General features: G+C 36.3%; 1 protein-coding gene across 11 annotated transcripts in view; it reads right to left on the reverse strand.

Moving 5' to 3' along the window:
• Positions 1-22,463, reverse strand: part of ARAP2 (ArfGAP with RhoGAP domain, ankyrin repeat and PH domain 2) — a 189,152-nt gene that overhangs the window by 25,639 nt on the left and 141,050 nt on the right. For 10 of the 11 annotated variants that reach the window (XM_003128906.4, XM_013978574.2, XM_021101087.1 and 7 more), the window contains 2 exons: positions 13,053-13,181; positions 1,062-1,201 (listed from right to left, as the gene is read on the reverse strand). In XM_003128906.4, the coding sequence (XP_003128954.1) occupies positions 1,062-1,201; positions 13,053-13,181 (269 nt within the window). Of the gene's footprint in view, positions 1-1,061; positions 1,202-4,969; positions 7,289-13,052; positions 13,182-22,463 lie in introns of those variants that run through there. The other variant, XM_021101092.1, reaches the window with a different exon arrangement.

Genomic DNA, 22,463 nt, shown 5'->3' on the forward strand with positions numbered 1-22,463 from the left:
AAAGAACTCTTACATATATTCTTATTTAAGCATTACAACAATCTGGCATTCAGGACTCATACTGGCATTATCACATTACAGATACAGAAACTGAGGATGAGAGTTTTAATTTTCTTATTCACACAACCCACTTGGTGGGCTTATTTTCTGATGCTAAGTTCAACATCCTCCTATCTATTCCCTCCTTTTCATCTCTACATCCTCTCTCCATTCCTCAGTTTGTTTTTTGCTTTGTTTTTTGTTTTTTGTTTTTGTCTTTTTTGTCTTTTGAGGGCCACAACCACAGCATGTGGAGGTTCCCAAGCTAGGAATCTAATCGGAGCTGTAGCTGCTGGCCTACGCCACAGCCACAGCCACAGCAATGCCAGATCCAAGCCGCATCTGCAACCTACTCCACAACTCATGGCAACTCCAGATCCTTAATTCACTGAAGGAGGCCAGGGATCAAACCCACAACCTCATGGTTTCTAGTGGTATTCGTTTCTGCTGCTCCACGACGGGGATGGGAACTCCTCCATTCCTCAATTCTTTAACAAAAGTTTTTATGGAATTCAAACTTAAGGGATACAAGAGTAGGATCCAATTAAGAAATGTGATATTATGAGTCATTTCACTCAAAAGTATAGGAAATATATTAATCAGATTTAAAGTTTAATCAGTTTTAATTTAACATTTGGGATTGCCTTTTTCTCTACATTTTATTAATTTCCATTAGCTAAACTAAAGCTGCTCTGCCTAACAGCATGACACATTCTGTTAATTTTATTGGCTGACATACTGATTTATATGCTAGTTTACATAACACACCGTAGGCTTTTCTTTAGGACTGAAGTCATTCTCTTCCTTAAAAAATGCGAGGGGCTCATAAAGGTCATATGTGGGGAACGTTACTCTGTTCCTGGGAACAATAATGTTATTATCTCAGAGGCTGAAAGAAATCATCAACTTACTGTGCATTTTATTTACTTGACTTCCAAGAGAGAGGGCTGAGACGTATGAATTAAGAATGTTAACACCCACCCACACACAAATACATATTCAAATACTACAGATATAAATACCTTCAGATCCTTGTAAAGAAAGAGATACGCATCTCGTAAAATAAAATACCGGTCTTGAAACTTATTTCCAGACAGTATTTTAGACGGTTCTTCTTTGATTTTCAAGACTCCTTCTTTGATATTTTCCAGGGTCTTCCTCTCTGTAAAGTACAACATTTATTTTTGTCAGGTACATTTTCATTTATTGTGACTAGAGTATAAAACATTTCTGAATTTTCAGTTTTTATAATATAAAGTAATAACTTGTTTCCCACAATCAAGAAGCCTCTAGTTAATTTCTGGGAACACTTTTTTTTTTTTTTTTTGTCAGGGGAGTGTGGGGAAAATCATAGATCTGGTAACCAGATCTATTTATTCATATCTATTTATAGGGAGGCCTGCCTATGCTGTCCAATTAATTACTGGCCAATGACTATTCAAAACATGGCTTGGCTCTCCAGCGATCCCACTCCTGAGCATTTATCCATCCAGAGAAAACCATGATTCAAAAAGATACATGTACTCCAGTGTTCACTGCAGCACTACATATAAATTAACTAAGACATGGAAACAACCAAAATGTCCATCAGCAGAGGAGTGGATCAAGATGTGGTACATATACACAGTGGAATATTACTCAGCCATTAAAAGGAAAGAAATAATGGCATTTACAGCAACACAGATGGACCTAGAAATTATCATGCTAAGTGAAGCTAGTCAGACCAACATCATATGCTATCACTTACATGTGGAATCTAAAAAAAGGACACAATGAACTTCTTTGCAGAACAGATACTGACTCATAGACTTTGAAAAACTTATGTTTTCCAAATAAGACAGGCTGGGGGGGTGGGGGATGTGCTGGGGGTTCGGGATGGAAATGCCATAAAATTGAGTTGTGATGATCACTGTTCAACTATAAATGCAATAAAATTTATTAAAAAAAAAAGCACAGCTTGGCTCAATTAAGATGTGCTATGAGTATAAAATATATACCATATTTTGAAGACTTAGCACCAAAAAAGAATAAAAGTATCACAATTTTATAATGCTGTTTACATATTGAAATGATAATATTTTGGATATATGTTTAAAAAGAAATACATAAAGTTAATTTTAATTATATATATATATATTATTTTTTAATGTGGCTCCTAGGTAATTTCCTTCCCCCCCCCTTTTTTTTTTTTTTTGAGGCTGCACCTGCAGCATGTGGAGGTTCCCAGGCTAGGGGTCAAATCAGAGCTACAGCTGCCATCTACACCACGGCCACAGCAACACAGGATCCCAGCCGTGTCTGCAACCTACACCACAGCTCACAGCAACACCAGATCCTTAACCCACTGAGCAAGGCCAGGGATTGAACTGACAACCTCATGGTTCCTAGTCAGATTCATTTCTGCTGTGCCACGATGGCAACTCTGGCTCCTAGGTAATATAAAATTACATAATCAACCTGCTTTTTTTTTTTTTTGAGCGGAACTCATATAAACAATGCAAACACACAAGTAGAAGGGAAACCTTTGCTGGAACTCTGACTCAGGAATCCAGGAATTCTTATGATATTAGAGAAACTCCTGTACCAACAAAATAGGTAATGGTAAAAAGGCAAAACTGCTAACATTTGTACTATACCACCAGTGTCCCACACTTAGAAATTATTTCAACAGTTCTACTAAAAACCGCTTCTAGGGGGAAGAAAACCATGTTGTATTTGTACACACTTATCATGAATAAATTTATCACTATATCTTCAGTCTACAACTCTCTTCTCAAAATACTTAAACAATATTCAGCGGCCTACCTGAGAACTGAGGAACAGAAAGAAAAGGAACCTTAAGCTAAATAGCCACAACAAGGTCATTTTGGAATCAGCTCCTGCTTTTCCCCTAACACAGGAATAACGACACTTATCCTGCAGATGGCTTTGGCGCTCACACTGGATGATGTCCACAAAAGATGTAAGGCGGACACTGTCAGGATGAGGACTTTTAGCAATTCCTAAACAATTCCTGATACATTTTTAAAAATACTCATGCATAGTTTCTAAAATTTACAAATAAATTGAATGATTTGAGAAAGAACCCAGCAAATCCCTTGGTCTGGGGAAAACCCTTACTTATACAGCAAATAATACACAGATGTTCACAATTATAACTAGCATGAGAAAACGAAAGTTTAAAAAATGGAAATAACTCCTTATAATGCAAATATGAACACGGGGTGACAAGCTGGAAGCAAAATCCCCACGATTAATCACATCACTGATCCTAACCAAAAACAAATGACAGTAATCGACAAGCCCCAATAGTTTTCAAGATCAAGGCCACAGAGAACATTCTTTTAATCATGCTGTCATGCTAAAATAGGTTCTTCTTAGGGGTTTATGACTTTAAAATAATTTCTGAACAACATACTGCCAAAATTTACTTTCTGGTACAATCTCTTAATATTTAATTCCCTAGAAAACTATTTGAAATAATATTTTATCATTAAATAATATATTTGAATTACAAATAACACTTTTCCAATTAAAAGACTTGAAAGAAAACATATTTTACTACAATGAGTATATCAAGAAAAAATAAACATTATAGATAATTAGTATTCAGCAAAACTCAGTTAACATCAATTCATTAATTTCTTTTTTTTTTTTTTTTTTTGCTATTTCTTGGGCCGCTCCCGCAGCATATGGAGGTTCCCAGGCTAGGAGTCGAATCGGAGCTGTAGCCACCGGCCTACGCCAGAGCCACAGCAACACTGGATCCGAGCCACGTCTGCAACCTACACCACAGCTCATGGCAACGCCGGATCATTAACCCACTGAGCAAGGGCAGGGACCAAACCCGCAACCTCATGGTTCCTAGTTGGATTCGTTAATCACTGCGCCATGACAGGAACTCCCATTAATTTCTTTATAAAGTATTAAGAGTCCTGCATGTACTTGATTCTAATAACAAACAGTAACAGAGATAGAAATGGTTTCTTGATTGGCAGTATAGTGCCAGAGACAGAGTTAAACTTGTGCTAACAAATGATGCTTGTACAGAAAACTATGGTAAGCAATTTAGAAAACATTGGGTGGGCTTAGTGATTCAGCTGATTTAGAACAGCAAAGTGGAGAAAGACATTTATAATATCATTGATTTAGAAATAGGTAAAGCCTTTTAAAAGCATTTAATTACAATCAAGTTGAGAGATAATAGATACATATTGCTTAAGCCAAACAAATTCCATTCACCCCTTCTGACTGTACCTTTTCCAGTTAGATTTTTGTTCAATTTAGTAAAGCTTTCTAATTTTACCAGTAAGAAATAATCATATGTCCAGTTGTTTAAGTAAACCAGTCATAGGTCAAAGAGAAAACAGGCTCAGGAAAAAAATATTGTTGCTGTCTTTAGGTGCATATCTATTAAATTTTAAGAAATGAGATGCAATTGAGAATTTTAGCTAAATCTTGTTGCATACATTATGAAGGGACTCAGGAGGAGGAAGGCTCTGAGAAGAATACATATTAAGGAGGAGGAAAGAATGAAAGGGACCTTGAATATAAAGTTCTACAATAAATACTAAGGACTTGAAAGAATTTCTCAAAGCTCTTATAACAAAATTTCTGTCTTCTTTCAAAACGTTAAGGAGTTGCCAGTGGTTAACAAACCCAACTAGGAACCATGAGGTTGCAGGTTTGATCCCTGACCTTGCTCAGTGGGTTAAAGATCTGGCGTTGCCCTGAGCTGAGGTGTAGGTTGCAGACATGGCTCTGATCCCGCATTGCTGTGGCTCTGGTGTAGGCCGGTGGCTGCAGATCCAATTAGACCCCTAGCCTGGGAATCTCCATGTGCATAGGTGTGGCCTTAGCAAAAAGACAAAAAAAAAAAAAAAAAAAAAAAAAAAAAATTTAAGATAAGTAGAAAAAAATACTTACCACTTAAGAGCCAAAATGGGGCAACATGCTTTGGCCACACTGTACATGATTTAGTGTGCATAAAATAATGAAAGTTATGAGTTAAATGGTTTCTAATAATTCACTTTCCAAACTTTACCAGTACTGCACGTTCCCTCAACTTTGGGGTACTTTGCTGTTATATTTTCACTCCCTCTACTTCATCCTGGGCAGAAAGCTTATTAAGATCCAGAGACACTGTGATCTCCAGAGATTCATAAGCCCCTCTCCCCTTCTTAGTGGCTACAAGGACAAGGAAGGCTTGGTTAGGGTTCAGTTGGGGTCTTTACTATTAATACCGAGTAAGAGAATAGATTGGTATGCTTAGTTATATTGGGCTATAAATTTGTTATTAATTAGAAAAGCCCTTAAAATGACATGTATGAAACTACACAGAATGGTCAAATTTATTTATTTAAGTCGAAGAGACACCATATTACCAGGAATATGAAACTGATAACTGCCTCCCCCCAAAAAAAATGTTTTTCTAAACCTTTTGAAAACCTCAGGTTCTTGGACAAAAACAGTAATCCCTAAGTAGTGGCCCCTAATCCCAATAAAATAACTGATCTGTGGATGAGATGGGAGGATCCTGGGAAGGAGAGATGAGACAGACAGAGTGAGGGAGAAACAGAGAGAGAAGAAGAAGGGAGGAGAGAGAGCAGGAGAAACATAAATCCAGGAACAATGTTTCTAGAAGACATAGTCCCCCTTTACGCTTCATGTCCAGGCAGCTAGCAACTCAGCCATTGCCCCCCCAGAGCATTTCTCCCTGGGGTTAAATTCTACTCCTTTTCCAGTATCATCCCCTGAACCCCTTGCCTTTTCTACCTAATACCCAGATTCCAGGATTCTATAATTGCACGTCCCAATCTTCTAATGGCTCCATATAATTCCAGATCCGTGCTATGCAAATACTGTTTCATCATGTTAATCTTGTTCTTCCCTTGCTCTACTTTTCTATTTAAAGTTTTATTTACCTAACATTAAAAGCCTAAATTTCTTTCCCTGACTTTTCAAGGGCTGAAGAAACTAGACTCCTCCTACTCATGTCCATAAACTATTAAGTTAAAATGTGATATTTATTTATAATTCAGTTTATCCTCATACACTGTTTGGAAAACCAATCCTTGTCTCTATGGGATGACTCAAGTTGATCACCTCAATGAACTGGAGGGAAATTCCATTCTCGTTGATTCTATACAAACACTACCCCACCTTGTTATCACTGTCTCTAAAACTCTAAGATGCAGTCATTGAATACATAAAAAGTCATGTTTATCTCATAATTTAGCTCTTAGAAATAATAATTTTAGCTTACAGACATGAATGTGCCTGATCTCATCAGATCTTGGAAAAACAATAATTTCATGTTTGCTTTTCAACACAATGTGGGCTTTGGATTTTCCTCCCCCACCTGTGTGAGAATTAACCTAGCCCAGTGACTAAGAGCTTGCCCTAGAGCTAGACTGTCTGGGCTTGATGAAAACCCCATCTTCCACTGGATCTCAGGCAGTAATCTCTAAATCTGTTTCCTCACCTGCAAAATGGGGAATCACACAGTGATAATCCAATGCATCTGGTCTGTAGAGTGTCTAGAAGAGTGCCTGACACATAGTGAGCAGCATGTAACTGCTTATTTATCTAATGGGGGGCAGACATCATTTTTTTTTCTATACTGAGGAGTCTGTAATAAACAATATAGATAGAATTGCCCTTCCAAAGACCTGACAGTTTATAGAATTTATAAGAGTTTTTTAAAAAAACTAAGATCTGATTTATCCTTGCTTTCCATATAACATGTGGTTTAGGACAGAATATGCGACCTGGATGTGCAGAGACCTTGAGTCAAATACCTGCTCCTCAGCAGGTCACCTCGAGGGAGTGATGTAACATCTCCATGTCCCAGTTTTTCCATTTATAAAAGGCTTAGCAAGTTCTAGGGAAGAAAAATCTCTGAGGAATACTGGGAAACTGAAATGAGATGATGAAGACAAAGCAATCAGCCCAGCACCTGGCACACAGTAAATGCATAGTAACTACGGACTCTCATCTCTTACATAAGATCCGAGCAATGACAGGGAAGATACAACAAATGAGTCTATTTTCGAGGGTCTTTACATGTCTCCCTTCTTTTGTCGGTGAAGGCTATTTCCTCAGGCCTGTACATGATCCGAAAAAATAAGTTCCACCCCTTCCCGTGCACTCTAAATGCTGAAGGAGACAAATATGCAGTTTTCATGAGACGTCCTCTTGCAAATACACCACAACCAAGTGGTATTTGGCAAGACGTGCAGTTTAACACCTAAAAAAATTTTTTTTAATTAGAAATTATGAATATTCCCCTTTTTTGATGTTGATTGTACAGAACACATATATTCCTTATAAAGCAGAATTTGATACATTTCACTCATTGTATGACATTCACTCAAAAGGCATTTAATACAATTTAGTTCTGGAACTGAGTAGAAACCAAACTTACCGTAACAGTTGCTTGAAAGTCATCTAGGAAAAGTCAAATATTTTCCCCCCATTCCCAGTCTATTTTCCTTGATACTTGTACTGAAGAAGCAATGCGTAGTAGAACTAGCAGCCTGATGACATCCTTCTATAATTAGATTATCCATCAGCAGTCAAATTGTAAATATAGTTACCAGTGGAGCCTTGACTAGAAAAGTGCCAGAGATTTCATGCCCTCTTACTGACAATGCAGTAAATTGTAGAAGGTAAAACACTACTTTTCCATTCTACCATAAATTTCCAACAAAATACTTCCTTTCACATGAAGTGGACTAGGTCTTACCTTTGACTTTTATACATCTTTGGATTTTAAAGACTTGATGGGGAGTAGGATATAAATTATTTCAGCTAGACTATGATTTACAAGCTTAGACTATTTTTTTCCTGGCACTTTCTTTTATTTTCGTAAGCCAATAGATAGTGCATAGATAGCTCAGCTTTTCCAGGTCTGAAGTTGCTGGAAGCAGTTGCATTTTGAACTATTTTATTCTAATGCAAATTTAATTCCAAAGCATCTGTCATATGTGGCAATCTAAATTTAAAAACCCACAGGTATCTGCATTTGAGTTACATCTTATATCTTAAAAAGTAGTTCTTCCCCATTGAGATCATTAAAACTTGATTCTGTTGTATCGCATTCTATTGGGGGATATTAAGGAAACTTAGTGCTTAAACTAAGACTTCTGCAACATAAAATTATTTATTCTGGAACCTTATAGAAGTTATAAATTTATGGCTTACTTGTGATAGAGATGTTGAAATTTAATATGAGATAATAATAATAAAAGATGGTCTAATATGATTAGGTATGAAAAAGTCTAAATGGTAATTTAAACGAAGTTTTGTTTTGTTTTTTCTTCTTTTTTATGGCCACAATGGAAGCAAATGGAAGTTCCCAGGCCAGGGATCTATCAGAGCTGCAGCTGCTGGCCTACACCACAGCCAAAGCAACACTGGACCTTCAGCTTGTGGCAATGCTGGATCCTTAACCCACTGATCGAGGCCAGGGATCAAATCTACATTATCACAGAGACTATGCAGGGTTCTTAAACCACCAAGTCACAGTGGAAACTCCCTTAAATGAAGTTTTATTCTTCCTCTCTCAATTTCTCAGTCATAATCCGTGAGGTAGAAAAGAAATTCAGACGATTATTTTTCTTTTCAACTTAGTTAAACTCCTCATTACAATAAAGACAATAGCCCAAAAGGTTTCTAAGAAATAAAATGTTGCTGTTGAAAAACACAGCACTGCTTTTTTAAGCAGAGGCAACAGGAAATTCACTTACTCGCATATACTTCTATAAAAGTAGAGAATGCTACCTCATTACCTTAGGTGACTGAGCAGAAATTGAGTGCCAGATGATTCTAAAATCTATTCCTTCTTGTGAAACACCATCATACAATTGATACAAGTCAGGTTTGTGTGGGTATAAAGTAAAAGAGAGCTAGGAAGAGATAGGGATGGGGGTAGACAGTCAAATCTGTGGCAACTGGGGATCAGGTGTGACGAGAAGGGTGCCAAGGATACGGTAGTGCTCCTTTGTGTTTTAACAAAATATAAACACGTTAGCCATCTGTTCTGGAGAGAAAAATGTGGTTGTAAGCAACCACTCTTGCTTCAAACTCTGCTAATTTCCAGTTGGCCCCAGGTTAGAATAAGAGAATCTCAAGGAAGAAAAAGAAATCCTTAACAGTGTCCTCTTTCTGCTGTGAAAAGCAACACGTGCCTACGATGATTCCAGTTTTTCTGTTAACAAATTGACAAAGAAATCACATTTGATTGACTTTAATTATTTTCCTTTTAGAAGCCCATTTTCAGGGGTAGTGCAGGTAATGAATGGAACACGAATTCTGGAGCAGGTGACTGTGATTGATTTAGAAGACAATTGCCAGGACAGGGAACAAGTAGACTGAATACCTAACCAATCTAAAATCTATCACAAAGTGTACCCCCTCAGAAGTACTGAGTAAGTTCCCGGTTGCTGTAAGACACAACTATAAGGAAAAAAAAAAAACCGTGACTTAAGAAATAGATTTAAACAACAAACAGGCCAAACCTTCTTTAAACTGACAACCCTAAATTCACACAGAAGCCGAACCAACCATAATGAAAACAATTATTTTACTTAGACAATCTGGATATAAATCAAGCTCTAATTAAAAACATTCATAAACACTGCATTAGCCAGAAATCTAAAAAAGAAAGTTAAATCTTTACTTCGTAAGTATGCCTATTTTTGATGCCAAATACATAACCACTATTATGAAATGATCCAATTAATGTATTTGCTGATGGTGTTACTCTAAAACCTGATTTTTTTGTTCATGCAGAAGGATGCAATTTCCTGGTAGAAAGAACGACGCGTTATCATAATAAGAAGCTGCATATTAGTTTGGCCAACTGGGGTGGGAGAGTGCAGAGGCAAGAATATGTTTCATGGTCCCACCCTGTCGGAGAAATGAAGGAGATGTGAGAACAACCCAAAAGTTGACTGATATTTCACTCCAGTGAATGTTTCACCCCAAACCCTGAAACTATCACTTAAGCCTGCTTTCCACTGCTTGGGTTCCCCAGTTTTTACGGAAGATGCTTTGTCTAGACCTTACAGAAGCTTGATGCTTTTACAACAGGACACACTCATAACCCCCCAAAAGAGAACACATATAATAGGGGAGACATCATTTTCAGCCCCAATCTCCCCACCCAGTTTGTGGATGAAACCCACGGACGGTTTGTCACTCGACCACATCTTCTTGCCCCTAAACAACATAAGGATTGTGTTCAGATGTGATTGTCCTAAATCCTCTCAATCTAAAATTGCTGATTTTTTAATAACAATTTTTATTTTTTCCAGTATAGTTGGTTTACAGTGTTCTGTCAATTTCTACCATAGAGCAAAATGACCCAGTCTCTCTCTCTCTCTCTCTCTCACACACACACACACACACACACACACACATTCTTTGTCTCACATTATCCTCCATCATGTTCCATCTTAAGTGACTAGATAAAGTTTCCTGTGCTATACAGCAGGATCTTATTGCGTATCTACTCCAAATGCAATAGTTTGCATCTATTAACCCCAGACTCCCAGTCTATCCCACTCCCTCCCCCACCTCCTTGCTAACCACAGGTCTGTTCTCCAACTCCATGAGTTTTTTTTTTCTCTGGAAAGGTTCATTTGTGTTTTTTTTCAAAGATCAACAGCACTTAGTGGTATCCTTACTTTGGGTTATTCCTTAGGCCCAGCTGCACAAAACCTTTCTTTATATTACAGCCTTTTAAGATCTTATTCTTCTCTGTTTTTATTTACATGGTCAGTCTACTAGTGTTCAAACAAGAGATAAGTTATTACATCAGGTGTGGGTTTTAGGTATATCGTGACAGGGAGAATTAAGAGACATTTTAGAGGAAGATTTAAAAAACGAAAATTCCAAAATGATAAAAACTTAACCTAAAAAGATGACTATTTTCTAAAAGAAAAGAAGCCACGACAACCTATATTTTATAATACTAACAGGACATTGTTCATAAGCTCAATCGTTTTCTTTATCTTACTGTTAAAATAAAAGAGTAACAGAATTTAAGAGCTAGACCAGATTTCATTGATTATCTAAATTAGAGATTTTCAACGTGACACCACTGACATTTGGCGCCAGCTTATTCTTTGTTGTAAAGAGCCTTCTTATGTATTGTAGGATGTTTAGCAGCATCTCTGGACTCTAACCACGAAATACCAGAAGTACCATCTCACCCAGGGTGACAGTCTGCAGTATCCCTAGACATTGCCAAATGTCCCCTGCAGATAAATTTCCCTCACCTCAGATCTACTGTTCTATGACAGAGATGCATGTAGTAGTCATGACTAGAGAGGATTTCTATTGCAATTCTCAAATGGAATACAGAGGATGTAGTCAAAATCATAGGCAGGAGTAATAAATTTAAAATACGATAAAGATCTCAAAAAAGTCTAAATTTCTATAGCAAAGAAGAATACCTTTTCTGTTTCTTTAGATGCTAATATGACCAGAATGACACAGAAGTTACTATACTGCTTGCATTTTTAAAAAATACTTTCCTGTAAATATAACATAGGAAGGCAGAGTTATGGACTGAATGTTCTTGTTTCCCAAAATTCATATGTTGAAATCTATGTACATGTGTTAGGAAGTATCAGTAGCTGGGGCCTTTCGGTGATAATTAGGAATAGATGAGATCACAAGGGTGGAATCCTCATGAGTGGGATTACTGCCCTGGAAGAGTCACAAGAGAGCTGCTTCCTTTCTCTGTGCTCTGCCGTGCCCTGGAGGATACAAGGAAAGAGTCCCAGTCTGCATTCTGCAAGAAGGCTTTCCCCAGGACTTGGCCATGCTGGCACCCTGATGTTGGATGTCTAGTCTCCAGACTCTGAGAAATAAATTTCTATTGTTTATGAGCCACCCAGTCTATTGTAGTTTGTTAAAGCAGCCAGACCACACTAAAACATTATCATAAAATAGGAAACATCAGATATAGCCTTGGTGCAATTAAGAATTTGCTGACTTATGGCTGCTTGCCAGAGTCTGCAATCATACTGAGTAGCTTTACAATATTTAAGAGCTGTACCAACTTCTCCATTTTTTTTTTTTTAATAATTAGAAGTAAAACCAATCTACTCAAACCCAATATTTAGTAAATGTGTGATCTGGAGGAAGTTACTTAATTTCTCTAAGTTTATGAAATTCAAATGATAATATAACTCATGAATAAGTTAAAAAAAAGTTTGAGTTTTGGTGTATAGAAAGCTCAGTTAATGATACATGATTAATAAATAGTAATGGTTATTATCAATATGGATTATAAAAGTTGTACTAAATTTTATCTTCTAAAACTTGTATCTTCTGCTTTTGGCATTGGTTTATAGACAGTATGGTAGGAAATCTTTTTCTAATCTGTCAGTCAATGTCAACATAACAGAAGAATCACAGTTTCAAAATGAACGTTTTCTGATGCCTCCGACAGGTTCAGAGCCTGTCTTAATACGGTTGCCCTGTGCTAGCTAACTTCTTATTTAACCTTACATATGTAATCTTCTTCCAGTTGGATAGCAAATATCCTTATTGGAAGTATTTTATTTTGTATTTGTTTTCCAATATTACTGCAAGATAGGTGAGAATTATAATAAGCATGCAATTTGAGCTTGTACTTCTTGACTGCCAAGAGAATTTTCAAATGTAAACATAATTCAAGATGATTTACCAACTATCTAACAATTAGCAAAACACCAAATTAGGAAGACACCTAAACATGGCAAAAAAAATAAAATAAAAAACCCCAGGTGAACCACTCCTTCTAAATCTTTAACTTGGTACCATCAAATTAATCAACAATTAGCACAGTGCTACCTGACAGGGAAATCTGACCCTGACACTTCTTTCTATTCTACAATACCATGTCAGTACATTCTGTATTTAGGTACTCATTTTCAAATTACACTTGTGCCGTAATAATTATCCTTTAACCACTTGAATTTTCCATCGTAGCTGCAACGTGAAATAACAGCACCTACCATTATAGTGCTTAATTGTGTCAATGGTCAAGAATCTCTTCACCACAAGATAAGCAGCTCCAGGTTCAGCTAAGGAACTCCACCGAAGCACCTGTTCCAACACATTTTCTGTGTAGTGAAGAGGGCGTTCTGCAAAAAATAAAACCAAATCAAATTATAAAAAGTCTTAATTTTTAAAAAGTTATAAATTAAGGAAAAAAGCTCTATATACAACAATAAGCATAACTGGATCTTATGGTACACAAGAATAAGGATAGAAGTACATACAAGAGACCCTAAGACCTGGAACATAATAAATTTTATAATAAAGTATAAGCACATACTAAAACTAACTGTATAAATGAATCTGTGCAGGGACATTTGTTACTCAACTATTTTTTAAAAATTCAAAAGTTCTATCCTTTAGACAAAATCTCAGAAATAAAGTCGCCTTTTTGGATAACAAATTAGTGAATTACTCTACCTTTTAATTTAAAAAACATTCTGGTTTCTTTATGGAAAGCTTCCTGTCTGCATATGCAATTGAATAATTAGAAGAGGACTAGCAAAATTAATTTTGTCCAGTACTAAAATAAATAAATCCTTTGTTTATCCCAACAAGACTAGAATAATTTCTGAACAATACTAGTGAACAACTTCTAGCTGATACAGTCAACTTATATGACATTATAAAATATAATTTCAACAGAGAACATATGATAATCATCAAAGAGTACTGAGCAATCGTGTTTAACTATTAGTGGAAATATCAATCAGAAACATTATGTAGCAATGTTATACATTAACTGTTCGTATAATAGGCAGACAAGCCTATTTTAAGATTTCTCCTTGATTAATGCTCATCCATATACATTCTGTTTTATGCAACTATATTTTTAAAAACATCACAAGCTCTTGGCATAGAGTTAACAACCTCCCCCCACACAGGTTTTTTTAAATTATAATCCAAGTTTCATAGGAAAGTTTTTTGCTGATCAAAATATGTCAATCAGAAAATGTTACAACAGAAGCATATGCTAGAAAAAAAGAAATTCAAATCTTTTCACAGCACACTGAAAATAGCATAATTGAAATAGCAAGAACATAAGCTCTAACATGAAGACACTGATGTAATGTTCCCAGTACCATAGCCATATATAAGTCAATTCAACTCTCTCATACTCTCCTACATGTGAAACACATGGCACTTGGGCTTTTTGTTTTTTGGTTAAAGTAATGCTACTGACAAACAACAAAGCATTTGACAACAGCATCGTACTTGTATATGACCCATGCTATTTTAGTTGGTAATAAAAATCACAAGTAAAAAAGACCAAGTATATCACATCTTCTTAAGATTGGTCTCCCCTATTATGAGCACAGCATTCCAGAACTTATCAAAAATCCTAGGTCCACAGAAGACGAAAATAAGTTGTCAAGTTCCAGGGTGAATAACTGGGATTTCTGCATCCTGTTCAGTACAATGGAATGTTTCTGCATTCTGTACATATTGTTGCAATCCTACGCACTGGAAATTACAAATGACAACAAAATAAAGCGACTAGATCATACATTTTGTAGATAAACCTACTTCTTGTTTACAAATATACCCCCTGCACAAAGAAGAGCACTGAATAACAAATACTTGAGGAAGTATTTGTATCTTAACCAAGTTCTATGGTGACCTATGAATTAACAGGAAATAGCTATAAATGGACCAGCACACAAAATTTTTTGTAAAATCAGACAAAATCTTTTGTGCTACATCAATCTTATTTTTCTTCAAATACTTTTCTAAAAGGTTTGGCAAAAATTCTAATTGCCCATAATTTGCCAAAGTCATAATTCAATTGTGATTAGCCTATAAATTGGGTATTTTTTTTTCTTTTGCCTTTTGTCTTTTTGAGGGCCGCACTGCGGCATATGGAGATTCCAAGGCTAGGGGTCCAGTTGGAGCTGTAGCTGCCGGCCTACACAACAGTCACAGCAACACCAGATCTGAGCCATGTCTGCAACCTACACCTCAGCTCACAGCAACGCCAGATCCTTAACCCACTGAGTGAGGCTAGGGATCGAACCTACAACCTCATGGTTCCTAGTAGGATTCGTTTCTGCTGTGCCGCAACAGGAACTCCTAAATTGAGTATCTTCTATTAATAGAGGTTATAATTAAAATTAACTCTTTAGAAATAAAACAATAGAATAAGCATTCTCTTCACTTTTGTTGTTATATAATTCTTGGACCTACTACTTGCAAACCCTAGAACACTACTAACCCCATTAACAGTTGCCATTTCTAGAAGAACAACTATGTTTCAGACATTATATATACCAGACACTTTCATCAGTTATCTACATCAGTTATCACTTTTAATTCTTATAACACTCTTCATTACATACTATCATTCTTTACATTTTACATGTAAAAGAACCCAAGGATCAGAGAGGCTTCAGCCACATGTCTAAAATCAAACAGCTGGTTTAAGAGAGGAACAGAGATTTAAATCCTAAATCTCACTGACTTGATAGCCCCAAATCATAACTATTACACTTGGTTTTATTTAGGACAAATTTGTAAACCTCCCATGATGATTTTTACACATGTAATTTTGGGGAAAAAGTATCAACGCACCACACTATGTCTGAGAACTAAACAAGGTATAGAAGCAAAGTGAAAAACATCAGTTTCATAATTTCCTTTTCACTTTCCTAACTTTAGTGAGAAGAGGATAAGGAAACAGGATAGTTTCAATATCCTTTATGTAAATAAACTGATGGTACTGCAGTTGATTTGAAGGTGGGAATGATATTCTTTACCGGAAAGCTATCTGGATTGAAATGAAAATCTTAATCTCTTTATTACAAGACTAAATTGGTAATGAGACTTCCAACTATTAGAATATAAAGAAGGTCACTATTAAAATTAGATATAGTAGTGTTAGTTATACTGAACTATATACTAATAGATCCAGAGGCAAATACATATTTGCAAAAAAAATTAACCAAATATATTTTTCTCATCAGTCTCATAGTATGAAACACTTTAGAAGAATGAAAATCCTGAAGATCCAATTCCTGCGTAAAAATAGAGCTGAAAGATGGGCTGAAAAAAATAAAGATTTATTAGATTGTTAAATCATACAATTATAAAAGAAAGAGGTAAGAGGCAAGCAAAATTGAATCATCACGCATGTTGGAATATAAATTCCTACAAATAAGTATGTGTTTATTAATAGTTACATTTACAACTATTTGTCATGATAGATTGTATGGTACATATGTCAGCTGGCATTAGGGCATTGCTAGAAACACATAACTGATTTCCATACAATCTCTAGCATTAAAATTGTTGAAAATTCAGCGTAGTTATTTAAGAATAGTAGCATATGGAGGTAGTTCTTTAGCTAGGTAAGTCATGTTATCAATAGTTTAAAATCTTATTTACAGAGTTAAACCTACTCTCCCTTGTTAAATTGAGAGCTATTCATTTCCATCTGAAATAAATGTGTTGTCCTGAAACTTGTGACAGTAATAACATAAGATTTCCAGGGACAATTATGACTTTCTTAATAATTAAATTTTTATTCTCAAGCCTAGAGCTATGCAAGTCCTTCTCTGTTCTATCCACTCAAAGTGTGACAGCACTTGTGTAGATCAAGACAAGAGCTAGAAAGATGCTGGTTAAAAAATAAACTGCTCTTCCATATTGCAGTAGCCACCAAAAGAAAGAAGAAAAGCTTTTGTCATTATGTTGCCAAGTGGAAATTGACTGCTTCCCAAACTCCAACCTCTCAGTGAGGAAGCCCACTTAAATAAGGTGGCTAGGAAGATGATTTTTTTTTCAGCATATGAAGGACTTAAAGGTTATGGGTCCACATGGGCAGATGACGGGTTCATTTTTAAGGTGAAGCATTAAAATAACATTGTACTTTAGAAGTAGGGTGAAGGTGATACCCTCTCCTAAGGGGGGTTTCTGCTTGTCCTGATGATTGGCGACAGTGGGTCAAGGGTGCCTGGCATCTTTCAAAGAATGGAACAAACGAAGACTTGTTCTCTATCTAATACAAATTTCACATGTCCTACAGACATTCACATAGAGGGAAAAACCTACTTATAAACTAACTGAGCTTAGATTCTAGCTAAGCTTTACATATATTTTCCAAAATATTTTATATGATTTATTTTAATATTTTATTTTCATTTTTATTTTATTTTCTTTTGCTTTGCTTTGCTTTGCTTTTTAGAGCTGTACTCACAGCATATGGAAGTTCCCAAGCTAGGGGTCAAATCGGAGCTGTAATTGCCAGCCTACATCGCAGCCACAGCAACACAGGATCTGAGCCACATCTGCAAACTATACCACAGCTTACGGCAAGGTGAGATCCTTAACCTACTGAGTGCAGCCAGGGCTCAAACCCACATCTTCATGGATACTAGTCCAATTTGTTTCCACTGTGCCACAATGGGAACACCCATTTTAATGTGATGTATTTTTTCCATGAATTTGACTATCAAATAAGCAAAAAATAAAAATAAGATTGTGCTTTGTTTAACTTCTCCAAGAGTTCTTTACCATTTCCTATGGTCTGAATGTTTGCATGTTTGCCACCCCGCCCGCCCCCCCATTCATATGTTGAAACTAACCCTCAATGTGATGGCACCAGGAGGCAAGGCCTTTGGGAGGTGATTAAATCATGAGGGTAAAACTCATGGGTTTAGTGCTCTTACAAAAGAGATCCCACAGAGCACCCTTCCATCCTGTGAGGACTCAGTGAAAAGATAGCCATTTATGATCTAGAAAGAGGGCCTACACAAACACAAAGTCTGATGGCACTCTGACCTTGGACTTCCCAGCCTTCAGAACTGTGAGGAATAAATTTCTGCTGTGGAATCCTGTTACAGAAGGCTGAACAAACTAAGACACCATTTCACCAACGATGGTACTTCTTTTAATGATTTATGAGACACAGATAACATGCTTACATCAATCTGTCACATCCATAATGATTCCATTTATAGACTTAAGAATCTATTTTCATTATCTTCAACCGTATAGGAATGTCTGAGCATTTATATAGTATAATACATATTTCCTTTTATTTATTTTTATAATTAGGTTATAATATTTTTTTCCCCAAAGGGTATAACCCAGGAGAGTAAAGAGAATAAATAAAATATCTACTATACAAGGGGGGCATTGGAAATGACAGAGTGTAAAAGTATGCTTTAAAATTTACAGGCACCTGGGAGTTCCTGTAGTGGCTCAGTGGTTAATGAACCCAACTAGGAACCATGAGGTTGCAGGTTTGATCCCTGGCCTCGCTCAGTGGGTTAAGGATCCCGCGTTGCTGTGAGCTGTAGTGTAGGTCACAGATGTGGCTTGGATCCCATGTTGCTGTGCCTGAGGTGTAGGCTGGCAGCTGTATCTCCAATTGAACCCCTAGCCTGGGAACCTCCATATGCCATAGGTGCAGCCCTAAAAAGACAAAAGACAAAATAAAATAAAATAAAATTTACAGGCACCTAAAATAAAATTCAGCACTTCTGGTTCACTTATTTATCCATTTGTTTACTTCTTTATTTTTGGTTGCTTCGTTACTTGGAGGATTTATATTTACATTAGAAAAAGTACCAATTCCCTGCTGACATTCTTCCTATCAACTACAGTCTTGTGACTACCAATGCCTTCACTTTTATCTTTTTACATTTCACTTTATCATCCCTGCATGGTACTAGAAATAAAGCTTTTAACATTTTAGAAGGTCAGGTGGGACACACAGGTTCCATCTGCTTCAGTAAGGCAACATAATCACAGGCCCCTTTGCTGCTTTCTTAGCTTTGTTCCTCTAAAAGCAGTAAAAAATACTCTTACGTTTTTCTTCTGGTGATTTCAACTTGAATGGTTCACCAAACATTAAAACCATGCCAAATTTGAATTCCTAACTCCATTTAAATGTATTCTTTCTTGATGTACATGCAATGGGGCTTTGATTAAATATTTGGACATTTACAAGTCAAAACAACTTGAGGTCTCCTAGTCTTTTTATATCTTCATCACGATAACTTTTTTTTTTAATTAGCAGGAATGAACAATGACACCATCATCAACAAAAAAATCCACCTGACTCCAATGGTACCATTCGTGATGTATTAATTGGCACATGCAAGTTAACAATTAGTCATTTTCAGGGTAAACATCCCTTTGTTTTCCCAGATGAAATTTAAAAAAAGTTTTTCCAGATATATTGCAATCTCTCTTCTAGCTATACAGAATTCCTTCCTAGCCTCATCCATTTTGCTTGCTCCTCTCACTCCAGAAGACCAGTGCCCAAAGGCACAGACCTCCAAAGCTGTGACACAGGGATATGCTTTGAGAGAACAAGGGTAGGAAGAAAAGGATGCCTACCTCCAATGATTCATTATTCTGCTGTGGACCTCCTAAAAAAGCAACAGAAGCATGCAGGAGACCATCAGCTATCTAAAAGCTAACTGGGGCCTTGAGATCTCTTAATGGTTCCTAATCTATAAGTGGGAATAACTTTTTATGTGTTTTCAACCTTTCCCCAGGGCAACATTCTTAGTCACTCAGGTTCAGAATGCATACCCCTATCTTGTTCTACCTAAGTTAACAAGACATTTAAGGATATGTTCCACATTATCCACCATGCTAGAGGTAGTGAGAGGTAGAAAGGTCCTAGAAGACATGGTAAATCCTAAAAAACAGAACGGAACCAGGCTACTATTTTACAAGTCAGATTAGTATGCAGTATTGCAGATCCTTAAGCAAATAATCATGAAAAGATCAGTGAGAACCACATTCATCTCATTATCATCATGGGGAAGAGGCATTTGTGTTGGTCCTGAAGGATGGATAATATGGATAAGAAGAAATAATAAAAAGGTACGCATTTATGTATTAATATATTGAAATACAGTTGATTTACAATATTAGTTTCAGGCATACAACAAAGTGATCCAATGTTTTTATAGCTTATACTCCATTTAAAGTTATCACAAAACAATGCTGCATTGCCCTGTACTGTACAATGTATCCTTATTGCTTATTTTATACACAATGGTTTGTATCTCTTAATCCCTTAACCCTCTCTCGCCTCTACTTCCTTCCCTCTCCTTTAGTTTGTTCTCTATACTGTGAGTCTGTTTCTGTTTCATTTTATACACACACACACACACACACATACACACACACCCATTTGCTTTATTTCTCAGATTCTATGTATAAGGAATTATATGTGGATTTAACAGAATATTTGTATTTTTATGACTCATTTTACATAATACTCTCTAGGTCCATCCACATCATTGCAAATGGCAGAATTTCATTCTTTATGAAGAACAAGTAATTCACTGTGTGTGTATGTATTTATATTCATCTGTCAACTGACACTTAGGCTGCTTCCATGTCTTGACTATTGTAAATAATGCTGCCATGAACATTGAAGGGCATATATCTTTTTGAATCACAGTTTTTGTTTTTTCCAGGTATAAACTCAGGAAAGGGTCTAAAAGACATGGAACTGCTAGATAATTTGGTAATTCTATTTTTAGTTTGTAGAGGAACTTCTATACTGTTTTCCATAGTGGTTGCACTAATTTACATTCCTACCAAGTGTCTCCACATTCTCACCAACATTTATTATCTATAGACTTTTTGATGATAGCCATTTTGACAGCTGTGAGGTGATCTCCCATTGTGGTTTTGATCGGCATTTTCCTGATGATTAGTGATGTTGAGCATCTTCTCATGTGCTCGTTGGCCATTTGAATGTCTTCTTTAGAAAAATGTCTATTTGGATCCTCTGTCCTTTTTTTAACTAGGTTGTTTGGGATTTTTTTGCTATTGACTTATGTGAGTTCATTACATATTTTGGATATTAATCTCTTAACAGATATATAATTTGCGAATATTTTCTCCCATTCAGTAGGTTGTCTTTTCATTTTGTCAATTGTTTCCTTTGCTATGCACAAGCTTTTAATTAGATCCCATTTGTTTATTCTTCCCATTTGTTTCTTTCGCTTTGGGAGACAGGTCCAAAAAACATTGCAACAATTTATGTCAAAGAATGATCTGCATATGTTCTTTTCTAGGAATTTTATAGTTACAGGTTTTACATTTAAGTACTTAATCCATTTTGAGCCTCTTTTTGTATACAGTGTGAGAAAATATTCGAATTTCATTCTTTTACATGTAGCTCTCCAGTTTTCCTAGTACGCCTTATTGATGAGACTGTCTTGTCTTCAATAATGAAAAGATTTTAAGACAATATGATCCTATTTGTGATTCAGAAAGGTAATTCTGGCAGAAATGCTGATAGTTATCTTTCACTCACAAATATGATAAAGCTGGTAACCTAGCCCCTCTCCTTAAAATTAAACAACAAAAATCAGGACTCTACCACCACTGAACCACATAGTAATACAAAATTGTGCTTCACTTACGCAAAAGATGTTAATTGTATGGCAATTATGACCTAGGCACTGTGCCAGACACTATAGATAGAAAAAAAGTGAGTTTCTCCTTCCTTCTGAAAAGCTCTCATTAAGGAAGATGAAAATAAATTAATGTGATAGCCATGTAAAAAAAAAAAAAAGCAAAGTGCAATAGAACCCTTAGTAGGGGTTTCAAAGGAGGCAAAGAGGTGAGCTAGATATGGGAACAAAAAAAGGTGCACCTGGGGAGCACATGCTCACACATTAGTCAAGCACAAAGAATAGAAGTGACTGTTTATAAAGAATATGTAAAATAAGAAAAGATGGTGAAAGAGATCGGAGCAGCAGAAACCCACTGCTTAGGGGACAGACAGGTGAAGAACTGACAAATGAGATAAAATGATGGGAGCACCAGGAGGATCCAGGTAGCAATGAAGACAGAGTGAACTTTTCTGAGAAAATAAATGCCACAGGAAGGACAAGAAAAGTCGAGTCAGAAGCAAATCCACTGGATGTGGCAGTAAGTGGTCACATGAGCCATTTACCAGAGCCCCTTTTCAGCATGGGGCAGACTGAGCTCAACTATGAGGGAGATGGTGCGAATTGACACCAAAGGACCAGTGTCACTGAATCCCAGCAATGAATGCTGAAAAGGAGTTTTAATAGAAATTCGACTTTTAAAGAACTGTGCACAATAAAAAAAGGAATAAAAACATCAAAATGGACTAATGCAACACAAAGTATGGATAATCCCATTTTTATCCTAACACTGATTACAACACTCCTAATAATACATGACTTCAAGGTTCAATTTTAATTTATCTTGAGCTTGTGGGTGGCAAGATTTTACTTTTGGCAATTTGATAGCTATACTTGAAAGGGTCCCAAGACCTTAGCAGGTATCAGCTATACAGGTGGCCAAGGTACAAAGATGTTATGCATCTTTTTTTTTTTTTTCCTAGAGGTCTTTAAAACCAAAAT

The sequence above is a fragment of the Sus scrofa genome, chromosome 8 (genome assembly GCF_000003025.6).
Source record: "Sus scrofa isolate TJ Tabasco breed Duroc chromosome 8, Sscrofa11.1, whole genome shotgun sequence".
NCBI classification, from domain to species: domain Eukaryota; kingdom Metazoa; phylum Chordata; class Mammalia; order Artiodactyla; family Suidae; genus Sus; species Sus scrofa.